Source organism: Somniosus microcephalus, chromosome 9, assembly GCF_052327205.1.
Source record: "Somniosus microcephalus isolate GS21.2 chromosome 9, FLI_Smic_1.0, whole genome shotgun sequence".
Taxonomy (NCBI): Eukaryota; Metazoa; Chordata; class Chondrichthyes; order Squaliformes; family Somniosidae; genus Somniosus; species Somniosus microcephalus.
In genome coordinates this window covers 205,077,384-205,102,145 of record NC_140995.1, presented here as the reverse complement: position 1 = coordinate 205,102,145, position 24,762 = coordinate 205,077,384, and the positions used below count along the sequence as shown (strand labels likewise).

The following is a 24,762-nucleotide window of genomic DNA, read 5'->3' as shown; positions in this document are numbered from 1 at the left end:
GGAATCAAGGAATATGGGGATTGGGCGGGAAAGTGGAGTTGAAGTCGAGGATCAGCCATGATCTTATTGAATGGTGGAGCAGGCTCGAAGGGCCGTATGGCCTACTCCTGCTCCTAATTCTTATGTTCTTATATTCAAAGGCAGCCAGCGCCATCGCAGGCTGCACTCGGAAACCAGTCCTATGGAACACCTGCAACAAAGAAGGTAAGGAGCGCTCCCCGACCCCACATTAAAGGACCCTTCTGGTCGCTCCTGCTCCCAGCCCCAAGATCCCTCACCCCTGATCTCCATCTGCCCCCAGCCCCAACTCTTGATCTTCCACAACACTGACCTCAAAATGCCCCAACCCAGGCTCTAACCGAAGCCCCAATCCCATGGATCGCTGCCACTAACCCCCTCCCCAGACTACTGATCTCCCCCAGCTACTGATCTCCACCACCCCCCCCCCCACTACCTTCCCTCGACCTTTATGTAACTTTATGCTTCATCTGAAATATGAGTAGCATTTTATCAACTCAGACAATATTTTCTGGTTAAGTTTAAACCCATAATCTATTTTCTTTATATATTTTATTTTTACAGATTTGTCCTAGATGGATATCCAATAACCAGACGGCAAATTGATCTAATGAACATTCGTAGAATAATACCTGTTAGGATTATAGAGCTGCAAGCAGATATAAGAGAGATTTTGAAGAGAGGTCTCATTGACAAAAAGTCACCAGACAGGTAACAAACAGCACAAGCTTTAGACATGAAGCGCCTATGACAACTACTATGACACGTGGCTATAAATGTCAGGAAGGTGTAAAGTATAGATTAGATGATACTCAGACCCCTAAGTATATACCGTGCCGAATTACATTCACAAACATTGCCTGTGGTGCCCTCTAAATCCCTGGCCTTTTCTGCCATTATAGGTTATCCTATAATGCTCAACTCCAAACATACTCACACTCTTCTCCCCCAGCACTTTAAAAAATATTTCTTCTTAGGATGTCGGTGAAGGCAGTATTTATGGCCCATCTTCAGTTGCCCTGAGTACATTGAGATGAGAGTCAGCCACATAGTGTGGGACTGCAGTCCAGACTTGGCAGAAATGGTAGGTTCCCTTGCCTGAAGGACATTGGTGAACCAGTTGGGTTTTTGCGACAATCCAGCAGCTTTCATGGTTATTTTCGGGTGTGCAAATTACCAGATTTATTAAATTTAATTTCACACCTTGTCACGGTGGAATTTGAACTCACACCTGTTGGGTTACTAGTCCAGTACCATATCCATGTGTTGCTGCTGAAGGCTTCAATTTATTTTTCTGTGGAGCACCCAGAAATGACTCTGCCTCCATCTGGGAAAAAAACAGAAAATTAACACAATAGGTCCAAGATCCTTATGGGCCACTTGTTTGATCAGAGTGCCAAACTATTTGATGCATTTAACCCCAGAACTTAAATGTCATGGCTGTAGATGTCTTTGCATCCAGGTCACAGAATCTCTCAAAACCTTTGGAAGGTTCATCTTGACAACCTCACTTGAAACTGCTACCAAGGGAATCTGGGCTGATAAATGCTGCAATCTAGTGTCACTACCATAAAAGATTAAGGGGGGAAAATTCAGTATCGCCCCATATGGGGCGCCATTACTGGTGGTGCGCAAAGTTTAGCGCCTGGCGCTAATTATCGCCTCCGACAGCAAACTTGGCTTTTATCGCCCCTGGAGTTGATTGGAGCGCTAAATCAGGCGCTACACACCTCTCTTAAGGCGCTACGGCCGAGGAGCGAGGCGCTACCTCAGAGGACGGGCGCAGCGCAGGTGCTGTCAGTTAGCGATTGAACACAGACACACTGGCGCCGGTCAGTTCTTAAAGGGGAGGGTCGATCTTGCTCTGCAGCCACACCCTGCTCATTGGAGCCTTGAATCTCGGCCTGGGCAGACCTGTGGCTAAATCTAGCAGCCAAACACTATGGAAAGGGCCAGGGAGCGAGCACAGCGCTTCTGCGAGCGGGCTTTGGAGGCTCTGGTTTGCGGGGTGGAGTGCAGAAGATCCATTCTGTACCCAGAGAGTGGCAGGAGGCCTTTGCCACGCGAGTACAGAAGAGTGTGGAGGGAGGTGGCTCAGAGAGCGTCCTCAAGCAGCATGGTGCCTAGGACCCATCTCCAATGTAGGAAAAAGTTCAACGACCTCACTCGGGTCGTCAGGGTGAGTGCCTTTTTTTCAAAACCTCTTCATCCCTCCATCTCAACCTCACTTTATGGCCAGAGGGGCTTGAAAGCCCCAATGCCCAACACTCATCCAACATCTATGGCCCTTTCATCAAACACACACGCACATTCCACACTTTGCATACAGTAAGGGCTATTCAACCATGGGAGGCATTTCAGGCAAGACCATGGCTGCATATTTACTCAGACGCCGTCCTTTTTCTTGCAGGCCAAGCTGTCTCATAATAGGAGACAGCAGCAACGGACCGGTGAAGGGCGGCCTCAGCTACAACCCCTCAACGATCTTGAGGAGCGCGTCCACAGGATTGTGGCAAGCCGGGTGACTGGTCCCATCGCCACCGGAGACGCCGACCCCGTTCTGGACAGCAATGGTAAGGTCATCACTTTTTTGTTCTCTCTCCTTCCACTTGTTCCTCACAACAGCAGCCTTTGACACTTTTAATCCAAATCACTAAATCGCTGCACTCACGCCTCCCTTCCTGTCCTCACGCTAAAGCCACTCTTGTACTTCCCTGCTTTCAGATGGTGATTCACCAGGTGAGGAGACAGGCCCTCAAGCTGCCAGTGAGAGTGAAGCTGAAGGCGAGGAGGGAGAGGAAGCCGGACCATCAGCACCACCCTCTACCGAGGCAGCCCATGCCCACACTGGGAACACGCCTTCCCTGGAGGGGAGCAGGGGGGAACAGTCTGATGAGGGCAAAGCTCCAGGACCCAGCGGGCTGCAGCAACGCGATGGGAGTAGGGAAGCTCGGGGGCCTTCTCCCCGGAGGGAGAGTATGGCTTTGAGCCCTGCTGCACTGGATGCAGAGGAGGAGCGGGTCCTCGCTGAAATGAGCGCCCAGGCGGAGCACAGGCACACTGAGCTCATGGCTGCAGTGGCAAGGTTGCCCGAATCCATTGAATCACTGGCAAGGAGTGTGGAGCACTTCACTGTAGCACAGGTGGCTGCCACACAAATGCTTAGTACTGCAATGCAGTCAGTGGCTGGTCTCATGCAGATGCAGATTGAAGCCACACGAGCACTGACTGCGGCCACCCTCGCTGGATCGGGCACATTTCCCTGGGGCTCTCACCGCGCCGCAGCAGGCCAGCTTTCTGTGCTCCATCAGATTGCTCTGGATGCTGAAATGCTGCCCTGTGGGAGTGCCAGTGTGTTGGTCGAGCAGGGAGTTGCTGTCCTCTCTCAAGATGACAGCATTCCTGCTGCCACCACTGGCACTTCTCCACTGCAGTTGCCACCACCTGTAGGACAGACTGCTGCCGCCCATGCAGAGTTGATGCAGTCAGCAACCGGGCCCTCCAGGCCCAGAGCTGGTCCAGGCCGTCCCTCAAGGGCATCTGCAGTCTCAGTTTCTGACACTCAGCAGCCTTCCCCCAGCCTTGCTCCAGCCACTGGGGTCCCATTACGGAGGAGCTGCAGGGTGGGAAGGGGGGAATTTCACAAGGGAAGCAGATCACCCTCGAAGGGCAAAAAGTAGGTGTGACAAAATGTTTTTCATTGTTTTATTGAAGGCCAAGGTTCGTGGTCAAATTTTTGTAACTGTTTTGGACATTGTCTCCAGGTTGTGAGAGCCAGTTATGTGAATGACTGCTTTTTTTTGTTTCTTTCTATTACTTTGTCATGTGGAAATGAGACACACAGAGTTTGTGAAATAAAGAAGTGTCTGTATTCAAAATGTACATGTTTGGTCTTTGCAATCATTGTTGCCTTGACCGGCTTAGGGGTTGCGGGATGGTTTCATTCAGGTTGTTTGAATGGCAGAAGCCATTTCCTCAGAGGGGTCCTAGAAGCGACTTGCTATGAGCCTTTGATGGACGGCCCTTCCACTTTGTGCTTCCCTCCCGCCTTGGTGCTGCTGATGATCATCCTCCTCATCTTCCTCCTCCTCTTCCTCCTCCTCCTCTGCTGGTGCGCCAATGCCTGGTGGCATTGGCTGGGTCCTGAGGATTGCAAGGTTATGCAGCATGCAGCACACAACAACGAAGTGGGAGACTCGCTCAGGCGAGTACTGAAGGGCTCCTCCAGAATGGTCCAGACAGCGGAGCCATTGCTTGAGCATGCCGATTGTGCGCTCAACGATGTTCCTGGTAGCTTGATGGCTCTCGTATCGTAGCTCAGCAGGGGTTCTGGGCGAACGGAGCGGTGTCATCAGCCAGGTGCACAGAGGATATCCCTTGTCCCCGAGAAGCCAACCTCCTGGGTGATGCGGTGCCTGGAAAAGGTCTGCCACAGAAGTCTGGCGCAGGATGAAGGCATCGTGGCTGCTGCCAGGAAAGTGGGCATTGACAGCGAGTATCAGCTGTCTGTGGTCACAGACCAACTGGACGTTTAAGGAATGGAAGCCCTTTCGGTTGCGGAAATCCTCGGTATTCTCTTGCGGCGCCCACAAAGCCACATGTGTGCAGTCAATGGCGCCCTGCACCATGGGGAAGCCCGCTATCATCGCAAAGCCCGTTGCGCGTTCTTGCTGCTTGTCCGGGGTCATGGGGAAAGAGATGTACTCTCGTCTCCTTTTAAAGAGGGCATTTGTTACCTGACGGATGCAGCAATGCACCGCGAACTGGGAGATATTGGCAATGTCCCCAGTAGCTGATTGAAATGAGCCGGTGGCATAAAAGTTGAGAGCCACTGTTATCTTCACTGCCACTGACAGAGACGTCCTGCTCCTCAGTTGAGGCTGCAGATCTGGCTGAAGCAGGTGGCAGAGCTCAGTGACCACCTCCTTGCTGAAGCGCAGCCTTCGCAAACACTGCTCCTCAGACATATTAATGTAGGAGAACTGTTGGTGAAAAACCCTGGGAGGGTAAGGTCTCCTGTACCGAGGCCTGTTGGCCCTCCTCCATCTGGCCATGATTGCCACTCTCTCTCTGCGTCTCTGTGCCCTCCGAATGTGATGGAGAAGGACGACGTTCCCATCCATTGCAGCCCCCATAGTATCTAGGCAATCAAAGTTATGAAGGTCAAAAAGCAAAGTACCTGCAAAGTTATGGTCAGAAGCCATAACTATCTAAGACAGCGTTGATTCAATGCAGAAGTCTCTCTTTCTCACTTTGTCTCTCTCAAAATCTCTCTCTCTCAGAACGAGTGGTGCAAAAATGGCTACCACACAAAAGCCAGGAAGAGGCCCCCTTTAAATAGCGCCCCCCCAGCCCCACAGCGACTGGGAAGCGTTCCAGTCAACCTGTTGTTGGTTGCGCCAGGCGGAAAGGAGGGGGGCGCCACTCAATTTCCGGTCCGGGGCGCCTCAAGGGCGTTGCACTCTCGAATGATGTCAAGATCTGCATGCGCAGGAGATCGGGCGGTATTGTTTAGCGCCGCCGCAAAATGTCCGGTCAATTTCACGAGAGGCGCAGATATCGCCGCGCCCGGGCGCTAGTTGCTTTGCGCCCCACTTAGCGCCCTCTTAAGGCGCTAACGGGTGGCGCTACCAACTGAATTTTTCCCCCTAAATCTACCAAACTAACCTTTTTTGGGACAAATCATGGGAAGGCTACTGCCCTTTGTGTAGCCACATTTTCTATTGGAAATATTTCAATTTGAAAATTATATTTAGATTTGGAAAATTTGTAGTAACATTTATTTAAATCATATTTTGACATGTTTTACTTCATATGCTTTGAACATTTCTTTCATTTTACTCTTACTTGACAGGATCTATCCACTCCATGACAGTTCTCAGATTTTGACCGTTCAAAACTCATCATATACTCATGAGATTAGTGCTGTCTGGGAATATTATCATCAGCAGCATCAAAATTGGCGCATTATTCATGGGCACCATAGCAAATGGTGGGTGTGGCTAAAAGTGCTAGAAGAAGTGAAATCCAGTGTGAAACAGATTGAAATGTATCTTGAGAGAATAAAAGAAGGTAAGTTCAAGCTAATTTTAAAATGAATGTTAATCATAGTTTAAACATTACAATATTCTGCAATTATCCCGATGGCTAATGAATAGGTCTTCTGATTTGGGGCTTTAATTTTCCTAGCATTTTAGTCACAAAAAAAAACCAGATGATATTAGCTATAAACAAATAAATGTTTTCTTGGGTCAAATGTCCCTTGATTCTGTGTGAGCCGGGACTGTAAGGGGGCGAAATTGGGCTCGGTAGCGCCAGTTTTTTGGGCACTACAGGGCCCCTTTAATGTTCCAAATTGCGTCCGCGGCATGCGCACACACTTCTGCCGTGAAGTGCACCAGATGCCATATTGGTAAAGGGGTTAACACGCATGCACCTAACGTCCTCTGGAAGTACGCAGAGCAGGCAGATCATGACGTCGATCAGCAAGCAACACTGATTTGACACCAGCGCTGCCATTTTGGAGCTCCACGCTCCAGCCTACGCCCTCTCTTAACCTCCCACAGCTGAATACGCGTTCAACGGCATGTAGGACCCCCACTATTGCTATTTAAAGGGATCATCAACTACTTAACAGGTTAGTTGCTGGATTATTTCTTCTGGCGGTTACTGCAATTCTATGTTTTTGGTTGCTTTTCCAACATGTTAAAAGTTTGAATGATCTCCAGGGAGTGATCTGGCTGGTGCTGACGTTTGGTGACTTAAAGGCTTGTGCGCAAGCCAGTTGCTTCCAGACATGGGTGGCCTAGTAGGGCTTCCTCTTGGCATTGAGCATGACTGGGAAAATGAACAGAGGTCACGCAGAGCAGGACAAGCTGCTAGAAAAGGGAAGAGGACTAGGGGCAGGAAGCCATATACACAGACGGTCTTTAGGGAGCAGATCTGTTCGAGAACAAATTGCAGGAGTACTGTGACACCCTGGAAGCCCCTTTGCAAACCGGCATCCAGAGCCATGGTGGCAGCAGTCTGAACTTCCATGGCAGCAAGCTGAGATTGCATGACAGCAGTCTGAGCTTCCACTGCAGCACTCAGACATTGGGTGGAACCTGCTTGTGCTGCAATGGAAGCTGAGACATCGGCCATCAGATGCTGCATCATGGTTGGATCCACAAGTGTTTTTTTTAATTCATTCATGGGATCTGGGCGTCGCTGGCGAGGCCAGCAATTATTGTCCATCCCTAATTGCCCTTGAGAAGGTAGTAGTGGGCCGCCTTCTTGAACCGCTGCAGCCAGTGGGGTGAAGGTACTCCCACAGTGCTGTTAGGGAGGGAGTTCCAGGATTTTGACCCAGTGATGATGAAGGAATGGCGATATACTTCCAAGTCAGGATGGTGTGTGACTTGGAGGGGAACTTGAGGTGGTGGTGTTCCCATGCGCCTGCTGCCCTTGTCCTTCTAGGTGGTAGAGGTCGCGGGTTTGGGAGGTACTGTCAAAGGAGCCTTGGCGAGTTGCTGCAGTGCATCTTGTAGATGGTACACACTGCAGCCACGGTACGCCGGTGGTGGAGGGAGTGAATGTTTAAGGTGGTGGATGGGGTGCCAATCAAGCGGGCTGCTTTGTCCTGGATGGTTTTGAGCTTCTTGAGTGTTGTTGGAGCTGCACTCATCCAAGTGTCTTGATGGAGGTAGCCACACATTCCTTGTTGGAAAGGATGGGCTCCAATCTCTGCGCAAATCCCTGTGCCATGTTGGCGTCGGACTCTTCCATGCTCCTTGACATTGAACGCAGGCTTTCTGGCAGGCTTCCCAATGCACTGAGCATTTAGTTGTGTACACCCATCAGCCTTCTTCTGTAACCTGGCCCATCGAAGTCTTCATCTCAGTCCTGTGCAGCAGAAAAACATGTGCGACCTCACCCTCTGGGGAGCTGACCCCTGCCCTGGTTGCAGGCTACTCGTGCCCAGTGCCTCACCACATGCAGATCCAGTGTCTAACCTGTCCTCTACGCGGAGTGTCATTATCTGAGCTGGGAGTGTACAATCAAGTGACAGTATTTCTTCTTCTTCTTCTTCACAGTCTTCTCTCTCTTCATGTTGACCCACTGGCTGGGCAGGCTGGATTTCTTTGGTGTCTGAAATGAGAAAGGCACAAGGGTAGGGTTGTGGTGCGGGGAGGGGGGAAAGCAAGAGGTGCATGCTTACACCATGTTCAGATTTTAAATCAGAAGAGATTGTGGGATGAGGGGGAAGTTGAATGTGAGAAGGAGGATAACGTATGAGGATACTGGCATCCTCTATTTTTTCAGCTCCACCGCTGGCCACGGGCCCAGCCATGCTACTGCCAAGAATAGCCAACATCATCTCCTCCAAGGGGATGAGGTCATGCAGGCGAGCCTGTCCCCCACCTGTTAGGGTCTGCTGGCGCCGGTTGTGCGCCACCTTTTCCTGCAAGAGAAAAGGAAGTGTGTCAGTGAGTGTGGTGTAATGTGTTTGGGTAATGTGGCTGTCATGGTTGAATAGCTGACAGCATGTTCAAGCTGTGAGATGTAGGTGTGAGGCTTGTAGCAGTGGTAAGTGTGTGTGGGTGAGGTGAAGCTATGAATGTGAGGTGCGAGTCATGTTTGGTAGAGATATTCAGTAGGTGATTGACAGGGGAGTGGTACATTGAGCATTGTGTGAGACTAGTGGTGCAGATGGTGGGAAATGGCATTTGAAGATGAAGTCACTGACCTTGACCACTTGTGTGAAGTCATTAAACTTCTTCCTGCACTGGGTCCAGGTCCTCGGGGCTAAATTGCTGGCATTTACCACAGTGACTATCTGCTCCCACTGCAGTCTGGTCTGTTACCTGGAGGCCTCCTGTGGAAGGAGGACCTTTCTCTGGAGTTTACCTCCTGGACCAAGGCCTCCAGTGCTGTATCCAAGAACTTTGAAGCTATTCCTCTGGCCTGTTGAACTATTATTTAGGCATCTTCTTTCTGACCCACTCCACAACCAGTTCCAGCAGCTGCTGCAGATAGAATGCACCTTCCCTTTAAAAGGTGCAAACTACCTTTAAGGAGTGGAGGCTATCTTTAATTAGAGCTAGCCTCGTACGAACTTGGGCCCGTTGCTGAGCGCTCAGCCACTCAGCAGCATGTTCAGCACTGCAATCATGTAAATTAGCAGACAACACGAAGTTTGCATGTTGCCTGCAGTCCTCCGAACAGGCGCATCATGATCCCTGTGCCCATTTTCGGGCCTTATCCAATTTCTAGGCCCATATGTCTGGAGTGCCTCCTGCTCCCCTGAGGATACAGGACAACTCTCCTCCTTTCTACCTCCTCCACCAGGACCTCCGGTGCAGCGTCTGAAAACCTGGGGGCCCACTCTCTCCCATTGTCAGCCAATGACCTCTCTTTCCCAGGTCAGATTCAGTTGCAGAACGACTTCCAGCACCTGCTGCACCTGCAATGCGCATCCCCTTTAAGAGGTGCAGGCTAACTTTAAGTACTGCAAGCTAGCTTTAAGAAGTGCAAGTTGTAGTGTCCGAGTATAAATAATACACGGACTGCAGGAGAACAATAATAACAGGTATTTACTGAACAGAGGGTAACTTAAGACTGAAGTACAGAAGCCTGCTATGGCTTTATATACAGGGGTGCTCACTGCCGGTACTGCAGTATAGAATCAGTTCTTCTCTTAAAGGTACATACACAACAATTCCTCCCCTTTTAGATAAACAGTACATAACACTCATTTAACAACTAAATAATAACTAATTACAATTACAATTTTCTCTGTACTATATACATCAACTGAAATAATCATTTATAAGTTCAGTCTTTGAGGAGGCTTCCTGATCCGGACTGGATAGCGCCTTTCTCGAGTATCCTGTTCTTGCGGCAGAGTTGATTCTGGCTCATTGTCATTGGTTGGTTCGTCAGCTTCCAATACCACTGCTTCTGAGGTAGACGCAATCTGTACTTCGGGTTGATTACCAGGTGCACCTGCTCGTGGTATGGGTTTGGCTTGTTCCTGTGACTCTAGAATCTGGTCAGCATGGCGTCTCACGATGCTCTCTCCAACGTCCACTGTGTACATTAGTGGTCCCTGCTGTGTGCATATCGTTCCTGGCTGCCATTTTTCTGTTCGGTAGTCGCGGGCCAAGACTGGTTGCCCTATCTTGAAGCTCCTGGTTGGCTTCTCATACATGTGCTGGAATTGCTTATCCTCAACATCTCGTCTTATGTTTGGTTTGAGCAAATCCAAGCGACATCTTAGCCTTCGGTTGAAGAACATTATGGCTGGAGCTTGGTTGGTGACTGCATGTGTCGCATTCCGGTAAGCAAACAAGAAATTATCCACCTTGTGTTGTAGTGGTATGTCGTCATTATGCATTGCCTTTATTGCCTTTTTAAAGGTCTGAACAAACCTCTCAGCCAATCCATTTGTGGCTGGATGATATGGGGCAGATGTGTAATGTTTCACCCCATTATTCCTCAGAAACCTCGGAAATCCTCAGACATAAACTGTGGCCCATTGTCGGAGCAAATCTGTTCTGGCAAGCCATTCCTGGCGAAGATGGTCCTTAGGACTGCAATAGTTTTCTCCGTGGTGGTGGAGGACATTTTGATGACCTCTGGCCATTTCGAATGGGCGTCCACAGCGATTAGGAACATTGAGTCCATAAATGGACCAGCAAAATCAATGTGTACCCGTTGCCATGGAGATGAGGGCCACTCCCATGGATGTAGCGGGGCCTGTGGTGGAGCGTTTTGGACCTTCTGGCATCCTGTGCATCTCTTGGTCATATCCTCGATTTCTTTATCGATTCCCGGCCACCACACAAACGCCCTGGCTAGGCTCTTCATTTTTACCCCTCCCAGATGACCCTCATGAAGCTCATTGAGCACTCTATCTCTCAACTTGGGTGGAATTACCACTCGGGATCCACACATCATGGTCCCCCGGCACACTGACAGCTGTTCTCTCCTTGGCAAGAATGCTGGCAACAGTGAGTCGCCATGTGCTGGCCATCCCTTCACCGTCAAATCATAGACCCGAGAGAGTGTCGGGTCATTTCGGGTTTCCTTCTCTATACTTGAGTTTGTAACAGGTAGACATTCGACTATAGTCGCATGGAATATCTCAACAGGGTCCACTGCAGGTGCTTCCTCTACCGTAGGCAACGGTAGGCGCGACAGCCCATCAGCGTTTCCATGCTGTTTCGTACCCTTGTACTCTATGTCGTACTGATGTGCCCCTAGAAAAAGTGACCATCTTTGCAGCTGTTGCGCCGTCATCACCGGAACGCCCTTCTTTGGGTTAAAAATGGAGACCAGGGGCTGATGATCAGTCAGTAGGGTGAATTTCTGCCCGTGCAGATATTGATTGAACTTCTTCACCCCCCACACCAGGCTGAGGGCCTCCCTGTCAATCTGGGCGTAGTTACGCTCGGCTGAGGTTAACGAGCGCGACGCAAAGGCTATTGGCCTCTCTGAACCGTCAAGGAATTTGTGTGACAGCACTGCTCCGATGCCGTAGGGAGACGCATCACATGCTAACCGAATCGGCAGTGTTGGATTGTAGTGGGCCAATACTTCTTTTGAAGTGATTAGGCATTTACATTTCTGAAAGGCACGCTTACACTCATCACTCCATTTCCATGTTACTCCAGTTTGCAGTAGGGCGTTCAGTGGGTGCAGAATTGTAGATAAATTCGGCAAGAACTTATGGTAGTAGTTCACCAACCCGAGGAACGACCTCAGGTGCGACACATTTTCCGGTGCTGGAGCCTTGACTACAGCCTCAATCTTGTCCGGCGACTTATGCAACACTTTCTCATCAATCATGTGGCCACAATACGAGATTTGTCTCCTGAAGAACTCGCATTTGGGGCGGTTGGCTCGTAGCCCATATTCCTGTAATCTCGTGAGCACCTGCTCCAGGTTGGCAAGGTGTTCACTGTCATTTTCGCCCGTAACCAGGATGTCGTCCAAATAACACTGGGTCCCCGGGATCCCTTGCAGGACTTGTTCCATCGCCCTCTGCCAAATAGCCGGGGCTGATGCTACCCCGAATACCAGTCGATTGTACTGGTAAAGGCCTTTGTGAGTGTTTATCGTGAGGTATTTCCTAGATGCTTCTTCCACCTCCATTTGTAGATACGCTTGGGCCAGATCAATCTTTGTAAAGCGTTTCCCTCCAGATAGTGAGGCGAAAATATCTTCTATCCGTGGAAGTGGATATTGTACTGTGTGCAGGACTGGGTTCACAGTTACCTTGAAGTCCCCACAGATGCGAACCTTCTTCGGTTCCCCAGGCGTGCTGCTCAATGATTTCTTCATTACAGGAACGATGGGTGTGGCCCACTCGCTCCAGTCCACCTTGGACAGCACACCCGAACGCTCCAGACTCTCCAGCTCTGCTTCAACGGCTGGGCGGATCGCGTAAGGTACCGGTCTGGCCTTAAAACATTTTGGGTTTGCGTTATCTTCGATTTTTATTGTTGCCGTTACTCCTTTTAGAGTCCCAAGTCCTTGTTGGAACACCTGTTTCGCGTCAGTTAGAATTTTTGACAGTCGTCCAGGTGTGACGTCATCATCCTTTTTATCAGTCACAGCGCCTGAATGGAATGCCAATCCAATTGTATTTTTCGGATCCATTCACGTCCCAATAATGGTGGTCCTCCATCTGGTAGTATATATAGGTACAGTTTCTGTGTTTCCTTGCCGTTGTATTCAACTGGCACCCTTATTTTTCCTCTGGGGTAGACTTTTTGCCCCGTGTATGTCTTCAATACAATGGACGTGTCCTTCAAGGGTATGTGTGAGAATAGCCGCTCATAGTCTCGTCGATTCATGACAGTTAGGGCTGATCCTGTGTCCAATTCCATCTTTACTGGGGACCCTGCTATCATGAGGGTGACCCAAATGGTTCGGTGATCCTCCTTTGCGATCACGTTGTGTAACTTTAGACAACTTAGTCTCCGCTCCCGGAGTCCTTATCACTCTCCTGATCTTCCGAACTACTGTCAATTTCTTTACTTTCTTGTACTTTTCCTTAGTAGTTCTTGTAGTGTTGGTTTTCTTTCCCGACCTGCAGACTCTTGCTATGCATCCCATTTTCCCACATTGCCTGCATACTTTGTCCTTAAACCAGCAGTCCTTCTGATCATGGGTTGTTCTGCCGCAGCGATAGCACTTTTCTGCTCCATACGCCATTTCGTTAGCGCTGTATTCTTGTGGTTTCTGTTGTATTTCCGCAGCTCCCCGTGCTGCTGCTTCGTAGAATACTGCCACGCTGAAAGCCTGTTCTAGCGTCAGGTCCTTTTCCGAAAGTAGTCATTTCTGGGTTCCTTCACTCTGGAGCCCGCAGACAAACTTATCCCGTAAGGTGTCTGCCAGTCCTGCTCCGAACTGGCAGTACTTCGATAACTTGCGTAGTTCCGTAAGATAGTCAGCATTGCTCTCATCTTTGTGCTGGTTTCTTTTATGGAACTTGAATCTTTCTGCTATCAGCAGCAGTGTAGGGTTTAGGTGTTCCTGTAAGATATTAACAATCTCTTCAAAACTTTTCTCCATTGGTTTAGCTGGGGTAATTAAATTCCGCAATAGGCTGTATGTTCTCGCGCCCATCAAATTTAATAATACCGACGCCTTCTTTCCATCGGCCACCTCATTTGCCTCGCAGTACACTTCAAATCTTTCCACATACGTGGTCCAGTCTTCTACCTCGTTGTCGAAAGCAGTGATACTGCCACTTTTCGGCATCTTGTGTGATTTAAAATGGCGCCTCCCGCGCTTTTCCTTCTTCCCCAATGGAATAAAATGGCGCCTCCCGCGCTTTTCCTTCTTCCCCTTGCTGCCACGCTGCTCCTAGCGTTCTGCAGGGTAATGGCGGTGACCCGTGGCTTCGGCGCGTCTCACCTTTCCTTCCCCTTGTTTTATTTTCGCTACGCTGCCCGGTTCTTGAGCACCGACTGCGCCCTGTGCGCTCCACCCTCTCTCTTTTTTCCTCCCGACGACGCTGCACGGCCCCTTTGCAGAGCCGCTCGATCGAGCTCGAGCCCGCCGCAGTCCAGAAGGGTCAGCGCACTACCTGCTACCAGCACGATTTGCTGGAACACCTTGACTGGGGAGCCAAGCCCAGCTCTCCACAGCCTCTCCTGCAACTCTCCGAACTCCGATGGATCCTTGGGCGGTTGCCCGCGGTCGACGCCTGTTGTTCTGACTTCGATCTCCAAGAAGCTTCTTCTCAGGGAAAGATCCCCGTGAGGTGATGCAGTACTGCAGGTGAGTTCGAACCTGTTCATTGCCAATGTAGTGTCCGAGTATAAATAATACACGGACTGCAGGAGAACAATAATAACAGGTATTTACTGAACAGAGGGTAACTTAAGACTGAAGTACAGAAGCCTGCTATGGCTTTATATACAGGGGTGGTCACTGCCGGTACTGCAGTATAGAATCAGTTCTTCTCTTAAAGGTACATACACAACACAAGTTACTAACAATATTGGGCCCCCTGCTGATGTGTGCAGCCAATGAGCAGTGCGGGAAGTGCTGGCTGCATGCAGAAATCATTATAATTAGCAGGCAGCACGAAGTTGGCGTGTTGCCTGCATTCCACTCAACGGGCGCGGTTTAATCGCGCATCACGATTCCCGTGTGTAAAGTCTGTGGGTTGTGCAGTTAATTACGACACAGACTTCAGGAGTAACATACAACAGGACTTTACTATTCGAAGGTCAGGGCGAATCTGCCCTATAAATCATGCCACAGCACTTATATACCGGTGTGGTCACCGTCTGTATTACCGTATACAGAAGCCAAACAAGTAGTGCCACACCTAAAATAGTTCTCTTAAAGGTGAACGGTTACATACAATAGTCTCTTAAAGGTAGACGGTTACATACACTACAATCCTCCCTTTTTAGCTTACAACATACTATTTCTCATTAACATACATATATTCAACTTCAGGTAAACAATTTACAGATATAGTCTCTGTGGGAAACAGTTCACAGGTTCAGTCTCTGTGGGAACAGTGTATAGATTCAGTCTCTAGTCTTCACTCGGTCCGAACAACATCGCTGTGGTGTAGCCGGTTCACATTGCTAGCGTGACTCCTCCACTAGTCTTCCCCTTGACGTAACAGCTTGAACTCCCGTCCTGCTGAACCAGCAATGCTGACTTTTACAAACAGCTGTATTGCCTTGGTAATTTTCCTTACTTTCCAACTGATTTATCTCCCTTTGTAGGGCCCACGTGCATGATCTGGTAGGAGTGATAATGATTTTGATGGTTATCATCTTCTGCTTCTTCTTTTTCTTTTCTGCTTCTTGGAGACTCTCGGGGCTCCCTTATCAGCTGCCAGCTGTAGCGCCACCATCTCTCTATGTTCCTTAGACTTTAAGTGCTTCATCCTGATTTCTGCACTTTGGGAGTTTTCATCACAAGCTGGGCAGACCAGATCCTCGTAATATTCAGTGTCACTCAACAGGACATGGTAATATTCGGTGTCGTCCTGAGCTAGTCTAGCGAGAGGGCCTGCTACTTCTTCCGTACCCAACTGGACGTTAGCCGACTGTTGTTCCCTCCCTAGACATCTTTCCTGAAGAGACTTCTTCATGCGTTCATATTCATCCCGCTCTTCCTGGGTTTCCTGCAAATCCTTCACTAATGACCTCGTTTGTGATTTCAACACTTCCCCTTCCCTCGGGGATTGATTGATCAGGCTATTCAATCCTTCTACTGGAGCAGCTGTTTCAACATTCTGCTGTTCACATTGACGTGATTCAGCGTACTTTTGGCATCCCTGTAAAATCTGTGTTGCAACCTCAGCTATTTCCATAACTTTTGAGAGCTCCGAACTCCTTCCCTTTGAAGATTGAAGCTCGTGTTCAGATTGTTCCCATTGTAGAGTCTTGTCCTTCAGCATATGAAGGAGTTGGCTGACCGTTAACTCTTCCACAGGAACACTGTGGGTCAGAGTCTTCTCCATTTCATCCACCTTTTCCTCCAATGCTTTCACCTTCTTTTCCTCTTGTACTTTGGCTTCCAGCGCTCGGAGAAGTTGCGCCTTGATGCTCTCTAGCTCATGTTCAGAGGCCATTCTTACAGTCCCCTTTTCTTCCACTGAACGGATTCCCAGTTGAATCTGTTCTTCAAGTTGTTGAATCTCGGTCATTGCCGCCCCATATTTGTCTTGGGTTTCCTTTAATATTTTTATGAGTTCTTGTACATCTTGTCTTTCAGGTTCTGCCATGTCTTTCACCTCTAATTTCTCATCTATGGATGGAACTTCTACCGATGAGTCTGTCTTGGCCTTGAGCTCATCAAGAATTTCCTGCAGCCTTTGGACTTCTTGCTCATGTTCAACCTTCAGTTGCTCATATGCTTCCACTGAAACTAGCTTTTCGGAGGTTGCCGAGTTAACCCCTTCCAGAATTGTAGCCTGGGCCTGTTCATACTGTTCTTTCAACTTCTCACACTCTGCTTGTAAGGAGTCGTAGAGAAGAACTGGAATAAAATCCTGGCTTCCTGAAGATTCCTCTTCATTTGCTTCTTCCTGCAAATATTCTAACTCCTGAACAGCATAAGGGAGATGTGATCGGTAATTGGTCACGATGGCTCTATGGTCGCTCTCTGCTTGAGCTAGCTGCTTCTGTTGTCTTTCCAGATTCTCCCATTCGGTGTCATAGAACTTTTTCATTGTTTTCATCTCTTGTACGAGACGGTAACTCAATTGTTCTAATTGTTGTCGTAATTTGAAATAAGTTTGAGTCCGAGCTCGGTGTTCTTCCGTCATGGATATGTCCGTAACTTGAACAGGCTCAGAATTTTCTGTCGAACTAGGTTGTCGTTGTTCGGTGGAGTTCTGTTCTGAAACTTTGTTCTTCTCTGGAGCATAAGCCTTTATGTATGCCTTTGTTTTTCCAACCTTCGTCGGCAAGTCCATTTCAGCCTTGTCTTTCATATTTGGGTTGGTCTTATCGTCATCCGTTTCAGAATCTGAGCTGATTGTCTGCACCGAGTCCTCACTCGTTATGGCTTTTAGATAGTGCCATTCCATGTCTACTTTCTTGATCCACTCCCGTCCTAGAAGTGGTGGTCCTCCCTCATGTAGTACGTATAAGTTCATTCTTGGGTGTTCTTTACCCCTATCTCTCACTTTGACTCTTATCTTTCCCATGGGGTATACTTTATGCCCCGTGTATGTCTGCAATACGAACTTGGTATCTCTTAAGGGTATATGTGAGAATAGCCGGTGGTAATCCCTTCGATTTATGACTGATAGAGCTGATCCAGTGTCCAACTCCATTTTCACTTGGATTCCAGCTATTTTTAGCATGACCCAGATAGTTTGTAGGTCAGCTTCCTTATTCACATTGTGAATTCTCAGACTACCCAGCTCCTGGCCGTTTGGGTCTGAGTCTGAATTCTGTTCGTCTGAACTCTTCTCAGCCACCTTGTGTACCTTGTTGTACTTTTCCTGTGATGGCTTCCTTTGGTTGTTGGTCCTTTGGTTGTTGGTCTTCTTCCCTGACCGGCATACCTTAGCTATGTGACCCAGTTTGCCACATTTCCTACATTCCTGGTTCTTAAACCAGCATTGGTTCTGGTCGTGTGTTGTCTTCCCACAACGATAGCATTTTGTTGTTGTCGAGGTAATTTGATCCACACTTAGTGCTGCTGTCTTTAGCTGCATTTCCGCAGTTCCCTTCGCTGCGGCTTCGTGCGATGCTGCAATAAGGACAGCCCTGTCAAGTGTAAGGTCATTCTCTTCGAGTAGTCGCTTTTGCGTTCCTTCCTTTGCCAACCCGCACACGAACTTGTCTCGCAATGCCTCTGTCAGATTCCCTCCAAACTGGCAGTATTTTGCTAGTCTACGCAGTTCGACCAAGTATTCTGTGTTGCTTTCGTCTTTCCGTTGCGTTCTCGCATAGAATTTGAATCGTTCCGCCAACATCAACGGTGTAGGGTTCAAGTGGTCCTTCAGGACAGCCACAATATCATCGAAAGTCTGATCCGCCGGTTTAGCTGGTGCTAGTAGATGCTTCAAGAGCCCGTATGTCTTTGCGCCCATCGAGTTCAGCAAGGTTATAGCTTTGTCATCTTCTTCTATTTTATTGGCCTCACAATAGATCTCAATGCGTTCCACGTACGTGGCCCAGTCTTCTACCTCGGAATTAAAATCGTTGATGTTACCACGCTTAGGCATCTTCCTCTCTTTGGGAACAACACAAGTATTTCTTTAAATTATTATTTCTTTTTTTTTTCCTAAGATGGCGGTTTTCCCACGAAAATGGCGGTTTCCCGCTCTTATCTTCTCTCCCCGCCCACTTCAATGGCGGTTTCCCGCTTCTGTCTTCTTCCCCGCCTAATGGCGGCTTCCCGCGTTTCTTCCCTGGCGGGAGGGGTACACTTTCCCCACGGGCGACGGCCGCTGGCTTTCAGGTTCACAGCCTGCGCGTTGGCTTCAAGGCTTTCCCTTTTTTTTTTATTTTATGGCAGGGCGACCGGCTCTGGGTACCCCGTTGACGGCGAACAGGTTCATCCGCTGGGCTGGCTCTCGCACAGTTCCCCTTGCTCGGCTCTGTCTCTCTCCCGCTCGCTCGGCTCTACCGGCGCTGGGTACACCCCGTTGACGGAGGACAGTTCAGCCGCTGGACTGGCTCTCGCACAGTTCCCCTTGCTCGGCTCTGCCTCTCTCCCGCTCGCTCGGCTCTACCGGCGCTGGTTACACCCCGTTGACGGAGGACAGTTCAGCCGCTGGACTGGCTCTCGCACAGTCTCTCTTGGTCGGCTCTGCCTCTCCCGCTCGCTCGGACCCCAATCGCGCCTCCCAGCCCTCTCGCAGTCCGGTGCTTCTCTCCCCGGCTGCGGCTGAGTTTCTCTCTTCCCGCGCCTACGCTTCCGGTCGCAGCGCTTCATGGCTTCGGTCACCACCCGGCTTTTCCCGCCGGTCGCGGTCTCTCACGACGCCGTTGGACCCGACTTTTTGTCCGGCTCCTTTTCCCCCTCGACCGTGGTCGAGTGCCCAGCCCTTAACCTCCGGCTATTCTTTTCACTTTCCCTTACTCACAGTCACCGTGGCAGAAGGGACAGTCAGTGCCTGTTGCTGATGGAAGTTTTTGTCGCTAAAGTCTTCCTCCTTTCTATTGCTGCAGCCTTGAGTTTTCTCCCAGCCGAATGACGAGGGCGGTTGCCTCTTTTCGACGCTCTTTCGTTGCTTTGAAATTATTGTTGTCGCAGGGTACGATCGGACTCGTCGCCACTGTAAAGTCTGTGGGTTGTGCAGTTAATTACGACACAGACTTCAGGAGTAACATACAACAGGACTTTACTATTCGAAGGTCAGGGCGAATCTGCCCTATAAATCATGCCACAGCACTTATATACCGGTGTGGTCACCGTCGGTATTACCGTATACAGAAGCCAAACAAGTAGTGCCACACCTAAAATAGTTCTCTTAAAGGTGAACGGTTACATACAATAGTCTCTTAAAGGTAGACGGTTACATACACTACACCGTGCTCATTTTAGGAGCTAACTAATTTATAGCTCTAAATCTCAGCATCTTACTCAAAGCCAGAGGGTACCACATTCAATCCCAATCTTGTCTTTACCTGGCATCCACTCCTGTGCACTTCCAGCAGTGGATGGCAACCCAGAGTAGAAAGCCAGAATGATTTTTTTCTCCCTCCTCAATCCAAGAGCACTAAGGGCATTTGTAGCATCCTTCTAGCACCCTATCAGTAAGCGATGTGGTAGCAGGACAAACATTGCAACCACAAAAAAACGCTGACTTACCACTGGATGTCCACTGGTTCCGACACTCTGGAGGACCTCGATTTACATGGCCAGCACTCCTGCCAGAAACAAGCGAAGGCCAAATGAATATATTCAAATAGGGGTCAAGTGATGCAATTGAGACCCCAATGCAATTTTTATCTCAATCACTGCTGCTACTGCTACTTCCTCAACCACAAATCAAATGCAGTACAGGTCAGGAAGCAGCCATTTCCAGTACTACTTAAAAAGATCACCTGCCTTCGTTTAAAACGCTGCAAAGTTTTGGTTGTGGTTTATAATGCATTTTGGCAGGTTACTTAATTATAAAGTGCTTATAATTAAGTGCTGGACAACCTTCTGAAATCTTAAGGGGGTATTGACAATGTACTTCTTTCAAAATGGGCATCCAACTAGCAATTCCATTCTGGCTAAAGGAAGAGTAGCAGCAGTAACAAGTCGAAGGAGCACATGGAACTGCAGCTGCAGAGAGATCACCTAGAAGGAGACAAGCTTGCAGGAATCCCTATCCTCCAAGCCAAGTCTGTAGATCCATCACTTCTCTGAGGAGCAGTGCATAAAGAGGCTTCGCCCCTCCAGGGGAACTTTCACAGAGTGTCACCTCCTGCAACAAGATCTGCAACCCACTGCCATGGCTGGCACTACATTGCCTATTGCAATCAAAGTCATTGCAGCCCAGAACATCTTTGCCTCTGGCTCCTTCCAGACTTTGCTGGAGCAAACACTTACATAGAATTACATAGACTTTACGGCACAGAAATAGGTCTGTGCAGGTGTTTATGCTCCACATGGGCCTCCTCTCCCCCTACTTCATATTACCCTATCTGCATATCCTCCTACTATGCCCCTGAACTGCACCATCTCAAAAAGTTAACCACTAATTTTGTGCGTTTAAAATTTGGATTTCCCCCTTCAAGTTTTCAGCTACTTATGAGGGGAATTTTAACCGCCATTGGGTTTCCGGCGGGCTGGTTTTAGTTAGTTTCTCACCTGCCCGCAGCAGTGTGAGGACACAGCAATTTTAACCACCAGGCTCTATTAACATGCCACCAGTGGCTACCAACCTGCACTCGCATAAGTGCGAGGAAGTAGGTTCCAGAGGGTGTTGGGGAAGCGAAGGGTGAAAGGATGTCTGGTGCAAGGGAGGCCTAAACAGCTGGTCCTCCTTGCACCACAAAGGAAAGTAAAAAAACTTACTTTTCATATGAACAACCAGAAACAGCAGGACATGGTTTGTGCAGATTTCAGACTTTCCCCAAGTTCAGTGCCTCATTTGCTGCACCCATGTCACGCTGTGGGCTCCTTAAAATGACCTGCGTACCTTCATGAATCACACAGGCTTCTACTCCATTAATGTGGAACTGGTGCATGATCGGCAGCAGTGCATCATGCTAGTTTTTGGCCACTTTCCTGGCAGCTGTTCATTTATATTGCACCAATCCTCCATCCCACCCCCCACTCTTTGGTCCTGCACACAAAGTGAAAGGCTGGCTGCTTGGGGACCAGGACTATCAACTGCACAGTTGGCTTATGACTCCTCTCAGGAATCCATGCTTGGTGGCCAAACAGCACTACAATTAGATCCATAGCTCAATTAGAGCGCTCACTAGCAGAATATTGGTGTCCCCAAAAAAACGACTCTGCTGCCTGGACAGATCTGGTGGCTTCCTGCAATACAGCCCATAGAGAGTGTCCTGTATGATTGTGGTCTGCTGAATGTTGCATTACTTAGCTCTGCAAGAGTCACCACATGGAGCTTCAATTGGATGAGAACCTTCAGCAAGGTGAGGGAGATGACACTAATGACTTAGATGATGGCAAAGAAGTGGGACGGCATTAGTACCTACCTGCAGCCAGAGCTCTTTGGCAGCACTTCATTGAAGAGTACTTCAGCTGAACAAGCCCAGCTACTCTGCATTAACAGTCATGTCTTTTAATCCTTCCACCCTCCAATAAACTACATCCACACAAAGAGCGACATTGATATTCATGTCATCTGACACTGCAAGATCACCAGCTACTACTGGTACACTCTACACACAAAGATTTCAAAAAGGTTTATCATTTTACTGGCTTACATAAATGCCTATATACTAATTATCACTCGGGTGAGCCCATAGCAGCTATTTTAAGTGTTTGGTTACCTAGTCTAGTGCTCCTATAAAGTTCATCCCCAAGTAGCTTTAACATAGGAGGTGGAAAGCTAGTGTGGCTCAATCAAATGCTCTTGAGATGCTCTGGGAACTTGGGCCTGCGGGGGCCTGGCTACAGAGTGCAGCAACTCAACTGGGGCAGTCTGGCCCAGCTGGCTTTCTGCATCAGGGCAGGCATTGGTGCAGAGATGCTGTCATCCTGAGTGAGGGCAACAATAATGACTTGGACTTGGGGGTACAGAGCACAATTTCAAAATTTGCAAATGGCACAAAACTTGGAAATGTAGTAAACAGTGAAGAAGAGGACGTAGACAGGCTGGTGGAATGGGCGGACACATGGCAGATGAAATTCAACGCAGAAAAGTGTGAGGGGATACATTTTGGTAGGAAGAATGAGGAGAGATAATAGATGCTAAATGGTACAATTTTAAAGGGGGTGCACGAAGAGAGAGACCTGGGGGTGTTTGTGCACAAAATTTTGAAGGTGGCAGGACAGGTTAACAAAGCAGTTAATAAAGCATATGGTTTTATAAATAGACATAGGGGGCGATTTTGTTAATGGGGGCGCGTTGGAGGCAGGACTGCTGCTTGGTGGGTCGAAGTCCCGCCTCCATCGATTTGTGGCCAACCCATGCTATTTTCCCTTGATTGACCTTGTTTTTTGACAGATGAATTGTCATCGTTTGACAGCTCTGTGAAGCTGTCAAACAGTGACATTCTCTGTAGTTTGATGAGGTCTTGAATTCAAGACCTCATCAAACTTCTTTCTTTTACAGAAATGAGATGGTTGTTGCATCTGAGAATGCAACGGCCATCTCTCATCTGCAACACGGAGGTCCGAGACTCTCCGCATACACACCGACTGAAGCTTGCAGGGAGAAACAAAGGTAAGTACACTTTTACTAACACTTTGCACTTAGCTCAGATACTCACCTCTCCACTCTTGCACCCATCACTTACCTTCACACCACACCTTTGGATCCCCGCAAAACCGCTACTCACCTCACTGAGCTGGCGGGTTTTGGAGCCTTCGGGAAGCCCGCACTTATGAGGGCAAAAAGGGGATAATCCTATTTTCTGCCTGTTAACTACCTGTTAACAGGCAGTTAATAGGCTTTAATCCCTTCCCGCCTCCAAGGAGACGGGACCTGGCGCAGGACGGCTACCCGCCTCCTAGCAAGATGGCGTGGAGGCGGGTTGGGCACCCGCCCCCAAATTCTGCCATTGTCCCACCTCCCCAGGGCTGGCAAAATCATCCCCATTGAGTACAAAAGTAAGAAAGTTATGCTAAACCTATATAAAACACTAGTTCGGCCCCAGCTGGAGTATTGTGTCCAATTCTGGGCACCACACGTTAGGAAGTGCGTGAAGGCTTTGGAGAGGGTATAGAAGAAATTTACTAGAATAGTTCAGGGATGAGGGATTACAGTTACATGGATAGACTGGAGGTTGTTGTCCTTAGAGCAGAGAAGGCTAAGAGGAGATTTGATATAGGTGTTTAAAATCATGAAGGGTTTAGATAGAGTAAATAAAGAGAAACTGTTTTTAGTGGCTGAAGGGTCGATAACCAGAGGGCACAGATTTAAGGTGATTGGCAAAAGAACCAGAGGCGACATATGGAAAAAAAAATTTACGCAATGAGTGGTTAGGATTTGGAATGCACTGCACGTGATAGGGTGGTGGATACAGATTCAATAGTAGCCTCCAAAAAGGGAATTGGATAAATACTTGAAGGAGAAAAGATTGCAGGGATATGGGAAAAGAGCAGGGGAACGGGACTAACTGGATTGCTCTTCGAAAGAGTCGGCGCGGACTCGACAGACCAAATAGCCTCCACTTGTGTTGTACTATTCTATGATTCTAATACCTTCTACTCCCGTTACACAACTGCTATAGAGCTGTGGCTCAGCACTCCCACTGATCTGCACGAGAGCAAACTATAGGAGATCCATGATTCAGTTGAAGACCCTATTCATTCAATCTCCCTGCCTGTCCAAGACGAAGGAGATGGTAGTGCCCAGACTCTGCATGGCCTCAGTATGAGCTACAACTGGTGCCACAGATTCCTACAAGGAGGGCCCAGCTGCAGCATCCATTGAGGTGATCACACGCTCCATGATTGACTGCAGAGTGCCATTTCCATCCACAAGAACCCCACGTAAGTTGTTAGCGGATTCCTACACAATCTCCAACATGTTGTGGTAGTTCCCTGGCGGGCAGGAAAATACATTCAAGACGTGCAGGTGCACAGAAAGCATTTTTTCTTTAGAGGCTGGGCCCCTAACGTATGTAAGAGAAGCGGGAGTAGGCCATACGGCCTCTCGAGCCTGCTCCGCCGTCCAATAAGATCATGGCTGATCTTCGACCTCAAGTCCACTTTCCTGCCCTATCCCCATATCCCTTGATTCCTCTAGAGTCCAAAAATCTATCTATCTCAGCCTTGAATATACTCAGTGACTGAGGAGCCACAGCCCTTTGGGACAGAGAGTTCCAAAGATTCACTACCCTCTGAGTGAAGAAATTCCTTTTCATCTCAGTCTTAAAAGGACAACCTCTTATCCTGAGACTAGTTGTAGACTCTCCAGCCAGGGGAAACAATCTCTCCGCATCTATCCTGTCAAACCCCTCAGAATCTTATACGTTTCAATGTTTCTAAAATTTGCATCTCTGGCCTCTTCAGCAGACCCAGGTCCCGAGCTTGCACTTGCAAGCTGTTTCTAACACTGTCCTTTCCACTTGCACCTGCTCCTGCTCACTTGCACCTGGCCCTACTCTGTGAATCACTCTGTGTTGA

At 48.7% G+C, this 24,762-nt stretch overlaps 1 protein-coding gene across 3 annotated transcripts in view; it reads left to right on the top strand.

The window, feature by feature from the left end:
- The window catches only part of ak9 (adenylate kinase 9), a 366,094-nt gene that overhangs the window by 289,763 nt on the left and 51,569 nt on the right, over nucleotides 1-24,762 (top strand). For all 3 annotated transcript variants that reach the window (XM_085997790.1, XM_085997792.1, XM_085997791.1), the window contains 2 exons: nucleotides 583-729; nucleotides 5,873-6,090. In XM_085997790.1, coding sequence (XP_085853916.1) covers nucleotides 583-729; nucleotides 5,873-6,090 — 365 coding nt within the window. The remainder of the gene's footprint in view (nucleotides 1-582; nucleotides 730-5,872; nucleotides 6,091-24,762) is intronic.